At 59.2% G+C, this 12,850-nt stretch overlaps 1 protein-coding gene across 4 annotated transcripts; it reads right to left on the bottom strand.

The window, feature by feature from the left end:
- Nucleotides 1-1,435: 1,435 nt before the first annotated feature.
- Med16 (mediator complex subunit 16) lies at nucleotides 1,436-12,737 on the bottom strand. Of its 4 annotated transcripts, none has more exons than XM_048459501.3 (15): nucleotides 12,628-12,737; nucleotides 11,655-11,820; nucleotides 11,192-11,299; nucleotides 10,873-11,042; nucleotides 8,466-8,897; nucleotides 7,894-7,999; nucleotides 6,283-6,438; nucleotides 5,470-5,678; nucleotides 5,158-5,364; nucleotides 4,291-4,501; nucleotides 3,685-3,818; nucleotides 2,926-3,118; nucleotides 2,498-2,714; nucleotides 1,908-1,991; nucleotides 1,436-1,754 (listed from the first exon to the last, which is right to left on the bottom strand). In XM_048459501.3, the coding sequence occupies exons 1-15, from the start codon at nucleotides 12,703-12,705 to the stop codon at nucleotides 1,628-1,630; spliced, it is 2,598 nt and encodes an 865-aa protein (XP_048315458.3). In that variant the 5' UTR covers nucleotides 12,706-12,737; the 3' UTR covers nucleotides 1,436-1,627. The 4 variants fall into 4 exon arrangements, with proteins under 4 accessions (XP_048315458.3, XP_087765555.1, XP_087765557.1 ...); XM_087909429.1 differs by lacking the exon at nucleotides 12,628-12,737 and adding an exon at nucleotides 12,239-12,377; XM_087909431.1 differs by lacking the exon at nucleotides 12,628-12,737 and adding an exon at nucleotides 12,270-12,361.
- Between the last annotated feature and the right edge of the window lie 113 nt (nucleotides 12,738-12,850).

Raw genomic sequence — 12,850 nt, 5'->3', positions numbered from 1 at the left:
GCCCAGTGAGTCTTTATTGACTGTGTGCTGCGCGCGCGCGCGCGCGCGCACGCACACACACACACACACACACACACACACACACACACACACACGGGAGGCTTAAGACAGGTAGTTCCGTGTTCAGCCACACGGAGGCGCGCGTGCTCTTTCAGGGAACCGTGGGGTAAGGCCCACTCCTATTCTACAGAGGTCAGACACCACTGCCAGGAGGCTCTGAAAACACTAAAAGGGAAAACTGAGGCAGAGAGGCCATAAACAAAGGCTGGATTCTGACCCAGAGCCCACACTGGTTCGCTGAGGAGGGAGTTGGTGATGTCTTCAGTGCCACATGGGCTGGAGAGCTGTGGAATCAACACCCTGCGGGTGACACCAGGCAGAACCCAGAGTCAAGCCCTATGCCTTTCTCCCCGGAGCACAGAGAAACTGAGACAATGACAGCCCTTGGCCTCCTGTAGGTATTGGAGACTGAGCATCTGAGAGGTGAGGTCACTCAGGACCTTGCTGGGCAGTAGAACTGGAGCCTGGGCCTGAATTTTGGTTCTGCCAGGCAGGTTCATCTTTATGAACAAGCACGTACTGGGCACCTACTGTGTGCCCTCCCCAGGCTCCAGCAGAGGGGTGGGCACAGGCATAGGCAAGCCCCAGGTGTGTCTCCTCAGGAGGCTAGTATTTCAATGCCAGCTGTCCCACAATCCCAGGGTGCTTCACACCCGGCAGACATGCGTCATTCAGCTGCCCCTTGCAGTTTCCCCACACACTCTGCAGAGAAGGGATGTGAGCAGCCACGCAGGCTGGTAAGGAGGAAGGGAACTTGCACTGGATGGCCGCTCACCCCAGTGGCCATGCTCCTGGCCACGGGAAGTCAAGGATGGCTCGAGCAAGGCCAGCACGCCCCACAGAGGCAGCACCCTAGGACCAGCAGTGGGCACCATGGGAAGTCACAAAACCCCGAACGGGACACACCGTTCTCCCAGGCCCTTCTGGATGTACAGTGTTCCGGGAGGAAGGGGAGCACTGCCTGCTATCCCAGCGCTCAAGGAGAGACAGGAGGATCAGGAGTTCAAGGTGATCCCCAGCTATATAACAAAATGGTGGGGAGCCACCGTGTCTGGCTGTGGCTGCACTCACAGGCTTGAACACAGCCCTCCCCAGGCTGGGCCCTGTGTGCCCCTGCCCTGCACTCTCTGCTCCACTGGGTGCCAGGGAAAACAAAACCAATCACCCAGCTCCATGAGGCCTGGACCTGGCTGCCAGTGACTACAGGGGCAGATGCTATGGGAAGACTGAAGGCAGGACCCCTGGGGACCAAGAGCAAAGGCGGCTAGAAACCAGAAGAGAGGCCGTGGGGAGGGGAGCCTGCGGCGGCACACCTGTGGGCACAGAGCCTCACCTGCTGGGCAAAAGTGGTGGGGACCGTGGTAATAGCTGGGCCTGGAGGACAAGAGAACTTTATTGGGCCCACCTTCCGCTCCCATAGGCCTAAAGGGGAAACTGAGGACGACATCCCCAACCTGGACAGGGGCATACGGACTGTGACCTTTCGAAGGGTGAACACACAGACCAACTCCTTCGAGCTCTGTGTGTGGCCTGGGTGTGACCATGGGACTCGAGGCCCCGAGTCTGCTTAGGGACAGCTGAGGGGCACTCTCCGCCACAGCCCCCCACACAGGCAGTTCTTGATCCAGCGCTGCTCCCACTGTTTCACGGCCGTGGTCTTGTTGGGTGACCTCAGCATGGTGACACAGCCACACCTGGGGAGCAGGGGCTGCTGACACCCACCCTCCCACCACTCCACCCGCCTCACCCCAAACCACACCCCACACGACACAGGCTACCAAGGGCCTCCTGAAGCTGCCTGGCCCTACAGGCCCAGGCTGTCTGTGGCCTGGCCGGCAGACCCTCACCTGGTGCAGGCCTTACACTCCTCGGTTGGGTAAGCGCCCAGGTGCAGCCTCCGGAGGTGGTCGATCTTGGGCTGGCCAGGGGCCCTGGGGATGAGAGGGGAAAAGGGAGATGTAGGGGCTGTGCCCACAGCACCATGTTACCTTGGCAACAGAGGCTGGCTTCTGGTGTGTGATCCTGAGGCTCAACTGTAAGAAACAACAGCCGATGGCCATTTTTCTGGTGAGATAGGACCAAAGTTTCTAGAACCAAGCATGGCTGAATATGGGTTGATGGGAGCAGAGGCCTCACTGTGTGATGGGCATAGCAAACCCTCTCCCGGCGGTGGGAGCTGCACTGCAGCCTCCACAAACCCGAAAGTGGGAAGGAAATGAATTCTCCGCCCAAAGCTGTGCACTTAGCGTGGAGGCAGGAGGATGAGAGCTCAAGATCACTTTCCTCCTACAGGAGTCTGAAGCAAGCCTGGTTTTGGTTACAAAACCAAACACCTCTATGCAAGAGCAAAGGCGGAAGGCCACAAGTTCCCACTCAGGGCAGAGACCTGACCGAGGCTGGCGGGGCGAGGGGAAGGCTGGATGGGCAGCGCGCATACCTGGCAAGGCCGTCTAACTGCAGAGTGGAGGAGCTGCTCGGCAGAGCGGGCGCCCTGCCAAAGCGCAGACGCAGGGGTTGTTTGGGCTGCAGGCGGCTGACCAGGCCGTCGCTGGCAGGAAGCCAGTCCAGGCTGGGCACCAGCAGCTGGCTGGGCAGCAGACAGCACTCATCCACCAAGCCCTCGTCAGGGTCACTGGCTGGGCCCTCGTCTCGGCCTACAGGGAGGGGTCGGAGGTCACCACAAGGCACTTGGGCAGCCTCCCCAGGGTTCTGCCCTCTGAGGTCTCAACTGTGAATTGGGGACTTGCACTCTAATGACTGAGGGCCCATGCCAAAGCTAAGGAAATGGTGAGAAGCCCTGGTGTGGGCTGGGCCTGGCCGGGCTTGTCTTTTGGTGGGAAGATGTGAACGGGCACCATGTCTCACAGCAAATCCACAGCTTGGTGAGCAGCCGGAAGAGCAGGGACATGCTGTCCTGAGTGTCCGAGGTGGCCGTGTAGACGGGCAGGCAGCTGGGCTTCAGCAGGCCCCAGATGCGGATGACAACCATCAGCTCTCGCAGCATGCCCAGCGAGGCGCCATCCCGCAGGAAGCTGTGCCCAGGCCTCAGCGGGGAGCCCTGTGGTGAGGACACCGGTGAAGTCTGGGGACAGTGTGGGCCCAGAGCCGGGGGAGGCCACAACTGCGCTCAGTGCCCTACAGACCAACAGTGGCTCAGAAATGACCAGTCCAGTGTCTGTGGTGCTGGCAGGGACCTGGTGGACACCAACCCAGACAAGTGAGGCTGTCCTAACCTTCCAGAGAACCTAGGAATCCTGCCAGGGGCTTCAACTGTGACAGACAGGGAGGAGGAGCCGCCCAAAGCAGACAGGAACGGTGCAGCGCTGCCTCAGCAAAAGGCAAGGACACAGAGGCTAGAGCAGGGAGACCAGAGGGGAAGCTGGGGGGCCAGGGGGGGTCTCACCTCGCTGGGCAGGCTGGCTGGGGGTGCGGGGTGCAGGGCTCACGTGGCTGGGCAGGCTGGCTGGGGGTGCGGGGGTGCAGGGCTCACCTCGCTGGGCAGGCTGGCTGGGGGTGCGGGGGTGCAGGGCTCACCTGGCTGGGCAGGCTGGCTGGGGGTGCGGGGGTGCAGGGGGCTCACGTGGCTGGGCAGGCTGGCTGGGGGTGCGGGGGTGCAGGGCTCACCTGGCTGGGCAGGCTGACCAGGAGGTAGAGCACGAAGTCCCCCACCCACTGCAGCAGCTGTTGCAATGCCTGCAGAGTGTTCATGTCCAGGACAAACTCCTCTGTCTTCAGGTTGATCATGACCTTGTCGATGTCTGTGGAGACAGTACCGAGGGGTCAGGGAGACCCCCACAGGTCCCAGGGCGGGGCAATGGCTGGAAACGATAGCGGGAAGAAGTCCCCACCACAGCTCTGAAGAGCACTGAGACCACAGGAAGAGCCCGGCTCCAGTGTGAGAGGCTTCTTGACAGGGCTCGTGCAGTCAGGTTGGCTGCTGACTGGCTTTGTAGCCAGGGATGACGTTCAACCCCGATCTTTGTGCTTCACCACATCTAGTTTACACCAAGCCATACCTCAAACCCAACGAACACCGAGGATATGAAGACTGCACGGGGTTGGGCACCTCTCCAGCGCCCACCTCACGGGGCTGGGTACCTCTCCAGCACCCACCTCACGGGGCTGGGCACCTCTCCAGTGCCCACCTCACGGGGCTGGGCACCTCTCCAGCGCCCACCTCAAGGGCTGACTATCATTAAGTGGTCGCCATGGTCCCTGCCCAGCACCTACCGACGTCGGTGATCTTGGCACAGATCTCGGCCAGGCGGTCCCCAGGGCTCTTGTCAGGGGTGTTGAGGAAGTGGGGGCGCAGCAGTGACTTGAGGGTGGACGTGATAGCCATGAGGAACAGTTTGGTGTGGTAGTCACACACGCGCGCCACCGTGCAGGGCGACAGCTTGCACAGCGAGGCCTTCATGGCCAGGATCCGGGTGGAGAGGACCTGGGGGGCACAGACGTGAGTGGAAGGTCTGGCAGGCTGGGGCTCACACTGAGGGCCCAGAGCACGGGACAATGGGAAAAGAGCCACTTGCCGGGCAACTGGGAGCAGGTGGGTCCCCTCCCCGGCACTGTGAGGACACCCACTAGCAAGGGTGACAGAGGCCAGTTATGAGTCCCCACACTCTGCTGTGTTCCCCGATCTTCCCTGACCGCTTCACTCTGAGACAACGTCTTGCTCTGTAGCCCAGACTGACCCCAAAATCATGATCCTCCTGCCTCAGTTTCTGGAATGGTGGGCCCACAGGCTTATTCCCCCTCCCATAATCTCGCAGGCTAGTCACGCCCAGGGTCACTCTCTGTGAATGGCCGTCGGCTCTCCCCTTTGCCTTGGTGGCTAGTGGCCAAGCCTCTGGCAGCCGGTGTGGTCCGGTGACACCCACCAGTTCTATGGTAGAACAGTGTAGACAGACCTCTGAGCTTGGGGGCAGAATGAGGATGGAGGGATGGATTCGAGCTACTCCCCAGGGTCACCGAAGGGTGCTGCTGGGTGCCTGCTAGGCCCTGGGCCCAACCCACAACCCACAGAGGGGAGGCAGTAGGAGGGACGTTTTCGGGTGGAGCCCGCTTGCTGCAGGGCGGGCTTGTGGCGACCCCCACCTGCTGCAGGGCGGGCTTCTGGCGCGTGTACTCCTCATGCAGCCGCTCCACCAGGCTCTGCACCATGCCGGGCTGCACGTGCAGCAGGATGTCCCACCAGTCGTAGCCGGTCACCATGCAGTACTCCAGCAGGAACAGCAGGTGCTGCAGGGCCAGCTTGGGCTCCAGCGGGTGGCCCAGCGACGGAGAGATGCGCAGCATGCTGAGCTGGGCGGGGAGGCTGTGCTGAGGGACGCTGCCTACCCAAACCTCCCCTCCTCCACCTGCCCTCCCCACCCCTTACCGACCACCCCTCCTGGTCTGGGCACTCACCTTCCCGTGGTTGTCGATGCCCACCAGGGCTAGCGATGTCCAGGACAGCTGCATGGCTTTGAAGTGTATGGCCGGGCCTGTGGTGCGGGGGCGCTTCAGGGCGGGCTCATCCAGCGAGCGTGGGGCCGAGCTATAGAGCACAGCCATGGTCTGCAGCGACAGCCGATGAACCACGTGCACACTGCCGTCCTGGAAGGCCAGCGCCAGGCCTGATGGGGCAGGAGTGTGGTCAGGGCGGGGCGGGCAGCAGCTGCCTTCCCTGTCTCCCATAGTGACCTCAAGAACCAGAGAGCCCAGGCTCTGTCCCAGGGTCCTCCTTAGGCTTGGCCACGGCCCCCACCTCTAGGGCATTCTCCCGTCACATAGGAGAGAGCCAGGAGAAGAAGGACCTAGAAGCGCAGAGGCAACTCCATCTCACAGCTGAGCAGCTGAGCTAGCCTGTGACCCGAACCCTGGACCGTTTATATACTCTGGTGATTGTATGTGTCTGTTTCTGCAAAAGGGTTTTACCCCATGTTCCCAACTCACTGTCAATTAGCCACAGCTCTTTACGTATGAAGGGCACAGCTTTCTAGTGATTGGCTACAGTTGCGCATGTCTTAGATGCTGTAACTTTACGTTACTCAGCTACAATTCTTTACACACTAAGTAATGCAGCTCTGGGTCGACTAGCCACAGGGACGCAGCTATCTGGCAGCTTTCGGGACCTTGACTCCGGGGGACAGTCCACACTCCCCACATGAGGCCGGGAACCTGCAGCACTCAGACTCCACCTTCCCACCCCAGGTCCAGGTGCTCCTGGGCCTAACATACCGAGGCCGGGATAGAACTGGGTGTCGCTGGCCACCTTGAGGTCCGTGTTGGTGAGTGAGATGGGCAATTTGGGCAGTGCCACTGCTGATACGCGGTCCAGGTCGTTGGTGGCTGACAGGATCCGCCACTTGAGGATCATGGGCTGTTTGTCACCAACTGGACAGTTGGGGACAGGAAAAGAGAGGGATATGGGAGGGGTACAGAAAGACCCCCTCAGGGCAGCAGGGTCACTCCTGTCCCGATTAGCATGGCCAATCAGAGCACTTCTCCTCCTCCTCCAGCCAGCTGACCTGAGGACCCGTAGGAGCAATCCAAGGATTTTTCCTGGTTTTTTCTGAAACAGGGTCTCCTGGAGCCACACTGGCTGTGAACCCTCTACTCACCCTCCTGCCCCCACCTCCTTGCTGCTGAGGTGACAGGCACTCCCCACTATGTCCAGGTGACTCCCAGCCCCCGAGTGCTCTCCTGACTCCACAGAGAGCCCAGCAGGTGTCACGCCCAAAGGACACTGAGGCCAGAGGGCTACAGCTCCTGTTTAGAGCGGCCAGGGCTCCCTGCACTGAAGATTGCTCTCACAAGGGACTCAGGAGGCAGAGGTGGAGGCAGGAGGACAGCTGACAGGGCTACAGGGCCCAGGACTTTTCTCAAAACCCAAACAAGTCAGTGACCAATGGCAGCCAGTGGTCCCCGCCACAGATAGCTCCGGTCACCATGGTCACCAAGCCTCAGGCTGGCTGCCAGGCACCACCCACTGGGCAGGAGAACTAGGCTCCCCAGATGCACAGCAGGCGGCTGCTCTGGGATGGCCTGTGTGGCGGGCCCAGTGCGGTGCGGCCCTGCCCTGCCGCGGCCCTGCCCTGCGGTGACTCACAGCCGTCTGCGGGAGGCACAGCGGGACGCTGTTCACATTTAATTACTCGCTGGCCACAAAGGGCAGTTTGCGGAACTGCAGTGAGAGGCCTCTTGACACAACTTCATTAGGCCCTCAAGCCTCCGTCAAAGCCGCCAGGAGTCCATTAGCGCTCCGCCCGGCTCCCTCTCACCTTCCTTTCCGTATTGGGGATGGCCACGCCAGGGCTGAGCCAGGCTGCTGGGGGCAGTCTCAGGGAAGGAAGGTGCCCATTTGTAAGCAAGCGTAGGTGTGGGAGACCACGGAGGGTTACAGATCTGCTCTGGGGAGGTGAGCTGGCACCTCCAGCCTCCTCTCTGAACTAGCACCCCGCTCCAGCCAGGAAGCCAACAGTCTCCTGGGGCTGAGAAGTTAGTCTCAGTAAACTAACAGGCCAAAGCTTTAGCCCAGGGGTCAGGAGGCAGAGGTGGGCACAGTTCTGTGCATTCAAGGCCAGCCAGGCAGGGACACACAAAGACCCTCTCTCCCTCTCTCTCTCTCTCGCTCTCTCTCTTTTGGTTTTTCGAGACAGGGTTTCTCTGTGGCTTTGGAGTCTGTCCTGGAGCTAGCTCTTGTAGACCAGGTTGGCCTCGAACTCAGAGATCCACCTGCCTCTGCCTCCCAAGTGCTGGGATTAAAGGCGTGCACCACCACCACCCTGCCTAAGATCCTGCCTTGAGATAAACCCCCAGATCCCCAGATAAGGAGCCCCGCTGACTGACCCACAGGCGAGATCTGCTGGAAGATGTTGTTCACAGGCAGGCCTTCCTTCCGCAGCGACCAGCACTCCACCAGGCTGCTGGTCTGGCTGGATGCACACAGGAGCACCTGGGGGTGGGAGGCAGTGAGGACAGGGTGGGAGGGCTGTCCCTTGGGGCACTTGCATCCTCCATGACGGGTTCACATTGGACTCAGCACAAGATTGCAAGGTCTTCAAGAAGGGGGGGCCTCCTGAATTCACAGACACAGTGGGAACTCAAGAGACCCCTAAACAGTGGGAAGAGAGCCCCAAAGATGGGACAGGACATATTCTAAGTCAGGCAGAGGGAACTCGGGAGAGGGACTCAGGCTGAGGACCCTGACTGGGGACTTGCCTAGACTATCCAGAGCCTGATTTCACCTTGGGGTTGTGAGGCAGGACAGCGAGAGGCAGACAGAATGGAGAAAGGGGCCACAGGCCCAGGGATGTAGGGCCTCAGGTGCAGACATAGGTGGGCCACCAGCAGGGACCTTCCCAGCCCCACCAGGTCCCTGTCAGATTCTGCCCCCAGGCTGGGGATGAAGCCTCGCTTACCTGCTCAGACATATCTCGAGCCAGGAACTTGAGGTGTGTGATGGCGGGGAACCTGTCCTTGCGATTGGGGTCGGTGGTGCAGCGCATGAACAAGGAGGGCAGGATCTCCGTGTCGATGCGGCACTTCTCGCTCACCACGCTCACGCACACCTTGTAGAACTTCACGGGTGACGCGCTGCTGCCATCTGCAGCAGCCACCACGATGTTCCCGCCACCCGTGAAGGCGATGTCGGCCAGGGCCACCCGGCCACGCAGCCGGCACAGGCTCTCCGTGGATGTCAGCACTTGCCCACTTGGCTTCAGCAGGGACACGGTCACCAGGCCACTGACCGTCACTGCAATCCAGCCCTCCATGGGCTTACCGCCAAACAGCGTGAGCGACGGGGAGAACTTTACACGTGAGAACTTCTCCCCGAAGCTGGAGGCACCTGACTGGAGGAAGGGAGGAAGGGGGCTTGCTCAGATCCTTGGGGTCCACGTTCGATGATCCCCACAAGCACAGAGCACTGCATGACGGGGCCTCTCTAACTCTTGGTCTCCTCATTTTTCTCTGGGCACCAAACTTGGCTCTGCAGTTTCTCTGTTGTGACCTCACGGCATGGTCTCTGCTGTGCCGCGAGGCAGCGGCTGGGGCAGCAGACATGGCCTGTGGAGCGCTGCCTCAGTGCCAGTCACTCTTGTCCTTGCGTCTGGAGGTCCAAACTGGGGTCATTTACACACAAAATGCACCTTGTTTGCTTGAGACAGGGTATGCAGCCCAGGCGGAACTCAAAGTTATGATCCTCCTGCCTCAGCCTTCAAGTGCAGGGATGACGAGCACGCACTACTGTGACTAGCTCAATAAAGCGAGTTTTTACGTTAACTTTATAAGTTAATATAGTTATAAGACTTATAGCCAGGTTCGCTATTTATATAGTGGTGCACGCCTTTAATCCCAGCACTTGGAGGTAGAAGCAGGAGGATCTCTGAGTTTGAGACCAGGCTGGGCTACAGAGTGAGTTCCAGGATAGCCAGGGCTACTCAGAGAAACCCTGTCTCAAAAAACTAGGGAAAAAAAGATTTATTATATTTTATGTGTCTGAGTGTTCTCACATCACATGAGTGAGGTATCCGTGGAGGTCAGAAGAGGGTGTTGGATCCCGTGGAGCTGGAGTTACACATGGCTGGGAGCCACCATGTGGGTGCTGGGAATGTAACCCAGGTCCTTTGCAGGGGCAGCCTGTGCTCTAACCACTGAGCTACCTCTCCAGTCCCTATATTTAATTTGTGAGACAGAGAGCGCTATTTGCCTCCTGAGTGCTGGGGTTGGTCTGGGTCACTAGGTCCAGCCTTTGTTATTTATTTATTTATTCATTTATTATTTATTTATTTTTGAGGCAGGGTTGCTCTGTGTAGCCCTAGCTGTCCCAGAACTTGCTCTGCAGACCAGATGGCCTTGAACTCTTAGATCTGCCTGCCTCTCAAATGCTGGGAATTAAAAGTGTGCGTAGCCACCACCACTTGGTCCACTCAACCTTTTTTTTTGAAGAGTTGTATTGGATAGGTGCTGTGGAATATTACTTTAAGTAGGTAAATATGTTACAGTTGTTTAACTATGCGAAGGCGTGTTACATTTGTTTGACCTTGCCTCCCTAAGGCTCCTGATTTATTTAATAAAAAGAGATAGGTGGGGCTGGCAGAAAATAGGTAGACGGTATCTAGGTGAATCTAGGTAGAGAAGAAGAAGAAGACTGAGGGAAAAGAAGGAGGGAGACAACACCTGGGGCCAGCTAGGCAGCAGGAAGGTAGGACCTGCAGGAGGAAGGAAGGTAAAAGCCGGAGGAAAATGCAGAAGAAAAGAAACAGGTTGAAGTAAGTTATAAGAGCTAGTGGGACAAGTCTAAGCTAAGGCCAAGTATTAGTAATTAGTAAGTCTCCATGCCATGATTTGGGAGCCGGCTGGTGGGCCAAGAAAGCCTGTGACAGGTGGGAGTGGCCTCAGCAGGCGCTGCAGGGCTACTGGGCCCCATGGACCTCACAGGCGGCCACCTCCCCTGCTCTACTGAAGAAATGGATTCTCAGAGCTCAGAGTCCAACTCTGTTGGTGAACATTTCTCATGCTGAACGCCAACGTACACATGGACAGGGGAATTCTAGGTCACCACTAAACCAAAGTTGACCGGGGTCTGAAGGCCACATGGCAGCCATCTGTAAAATTGGCCGTCACTGACACAGCAGTGTTAAACAAGGTCACTGTAAGGGGCCTTCGGCGAAAGGGGGGCTGGGGGGATAAGAGCAGCAGTTAAGTCTGTGCTTGCTCGCGGGGACAGGAGCTCAGAGAGCAGTTAATGACTGAGCAGCATGAGCTGGGCCTGGAGCCCGTGCACCTCCACCCTGTCTGCCCCGCCGTCCGCAGTGGGTCTCTCACCTTCTCCACGTGCAGTGCCAGCTTCACGCCGTTGTGCAGCCACGACAGAGCCACGATGGGGTCCCCCTCCACCTGGCTGCCCACGGAGCTCTCCCAGCTGTTGGCCAAGTGGTCAGCCATGCTCCAACATTTGATCCTCCCATCAGCATCGGCCGACAGGAGCCGAGAGCCTGCGGTGACAGCTATGTCAGGAGCCCTCCTGATGGACAGGTCGACTGCAGCCCCCCCCCACTCTGGCCTCCCAGAGGGCCCACTGGCCTGGAAGAGGCAGTCTGTGGTGCTCAGGGCTCTGCGCTAACAGCAAACCTGGCAGCCTCACCTGACTGGTCCCATTCCAGGCAGGTGATGGCCTCACTGTGGCCAGAGTTGACGGAGTGCACTTCCCAGGGATGTTCCGTGTCTAGGATATGGATCATATGTGTCAGGTCTGCAACGGACGGAGAACAGGTGAGGTCAGTGTGGCTCACAGTACCCCATTTCACCTCTCCCTGTGTGCGCCTGCTCCTCTATGCTGCTAATCCCGTGGGCAGGGTTATCCAGAGCGACCACAACGCCCCCTTCCGGGGCACTAGCGCTAGAGCTGGGAGGATGGTGGCCCGTGTGTGACTGCTTCCCCTGGCTTCTCTAAACCCTCTAACTCATAACAGAGAGCCTGGCTCTGCCATCGTGAGCCTTTCAAACTGGGTCACATGTGTACGGAAATCTGAGATCAACACCTGGCACAGCCCACCTACATGGCATGGATGCCCGGTCCAGGCCGGGTGAAGGGAACAGACACTCACCCTGGTCGTCATTTCGGAGGTCCGTGGTGAAGGCGATGAGGTTCCTACAGGACCAGGCACAGGCCAGGGGCAGCGATGGGCAGTAAGTGCTCTTGGCCCACTTCTCCCACTCACACACGTAGGCCAGGTCCATCATGCCCACCGCACCCAGCACGGTCCCTGGCTCCTGGGGAACAAGGAAAAACCCAAGACCCCAGCTAAAGTGGGTCTAGGCCACTGAAGCCCGAGTCCTGCTATAAACGCCGGGCCTAAAGTCACCCCTCCCTACCACCTATCACCCATCCAGATCTCAGTCAGAGCTTAGCCTCCAAAACCACTAAGCACCCACCACAACCAGGCCCTACCCTACTCCTTCAAGTCTGGGTCTCAACCTGCACTCCAAGTTTACACCCTACGCCCCGCCCCCGCCGTTCAGGCCACGCCCCCTACAAGTTAGCACCCAAGGCTGCTTCCCAAGACCTAAATCTTAAACCTTAGCCTACACCCAGGAACCTTCACCCACGCCGCTCCCAAGTTCGTGAAGCTCCACCCACACCCTCTAAAACCCTAGGTTCCGCTTCCAAACCAACTACCAGCTTACGGACCCTCTTAGCTTGTGACTATCAGGCCACGCACCCCTCCATCAGTATCAGGCCGACAGACCACGCCCACACCCCCATTTAAACGCCGCTTCTTAGACCACGCCCTTCTCGAGCAGCCTCACTTCCCCAGGTCACGCCCCTATCCCGCAGTTTCTGGTTGGCTGATGCGCTCAGGCTCTGCCCCTCCCGCTCGGGCCACACCCCTTCCGCAGTCTCAGGTACACGGCAAGCACCGGTCCTGGCCACGCCCCTTCCCTACCATCTGCTACCCAGCAAGCTTTGCTCCCAGGCCCGCCCTCTGACCCCGCAGGCTCCGCCCCTTGGCCTTCCGCTCGCCGGCCTCACACGGTTTGCGCCGGTCACGCATCCAGCAGCCTGCACCTCGCACTGACCTGTCCACCCCGAGCGCTCAGTCGGCCGGGCGGTCGCGGTCCACACTCGCCCCACCGACTGGGATCCGGCGCCGCCATCTCTCGGACCGCGCCGGCCCCCTCGCACAGACTTCTGGGAAAGCTGTGGCTCCGCCCCTACCCGGTTAATTTGCATATAGCAATTCCTAGTAACCATTGCGACTCTATGAGCGTTAGAAGACAAATAATCCCTCATTTCTGATCA

The sequence above is a fragment of the Myodes glareolus genome, chromosome 8 (assembly GCF_982192425.1).
Source record: "Myodes glareolus chromosome 8, mMyoGla1.1, whole genome shotgun sequence".
Taxonomy (NCBI): Eukaryota; Metazoa; Chordata; class Mammalia; order Rodentia; family Cricetidae; genus Myodes; species Myodes glareolus.
Note: the sequence above shows the minus strand (reverse complement) of the source record. Positions and strands in the feature narration are given on the sequence as shown.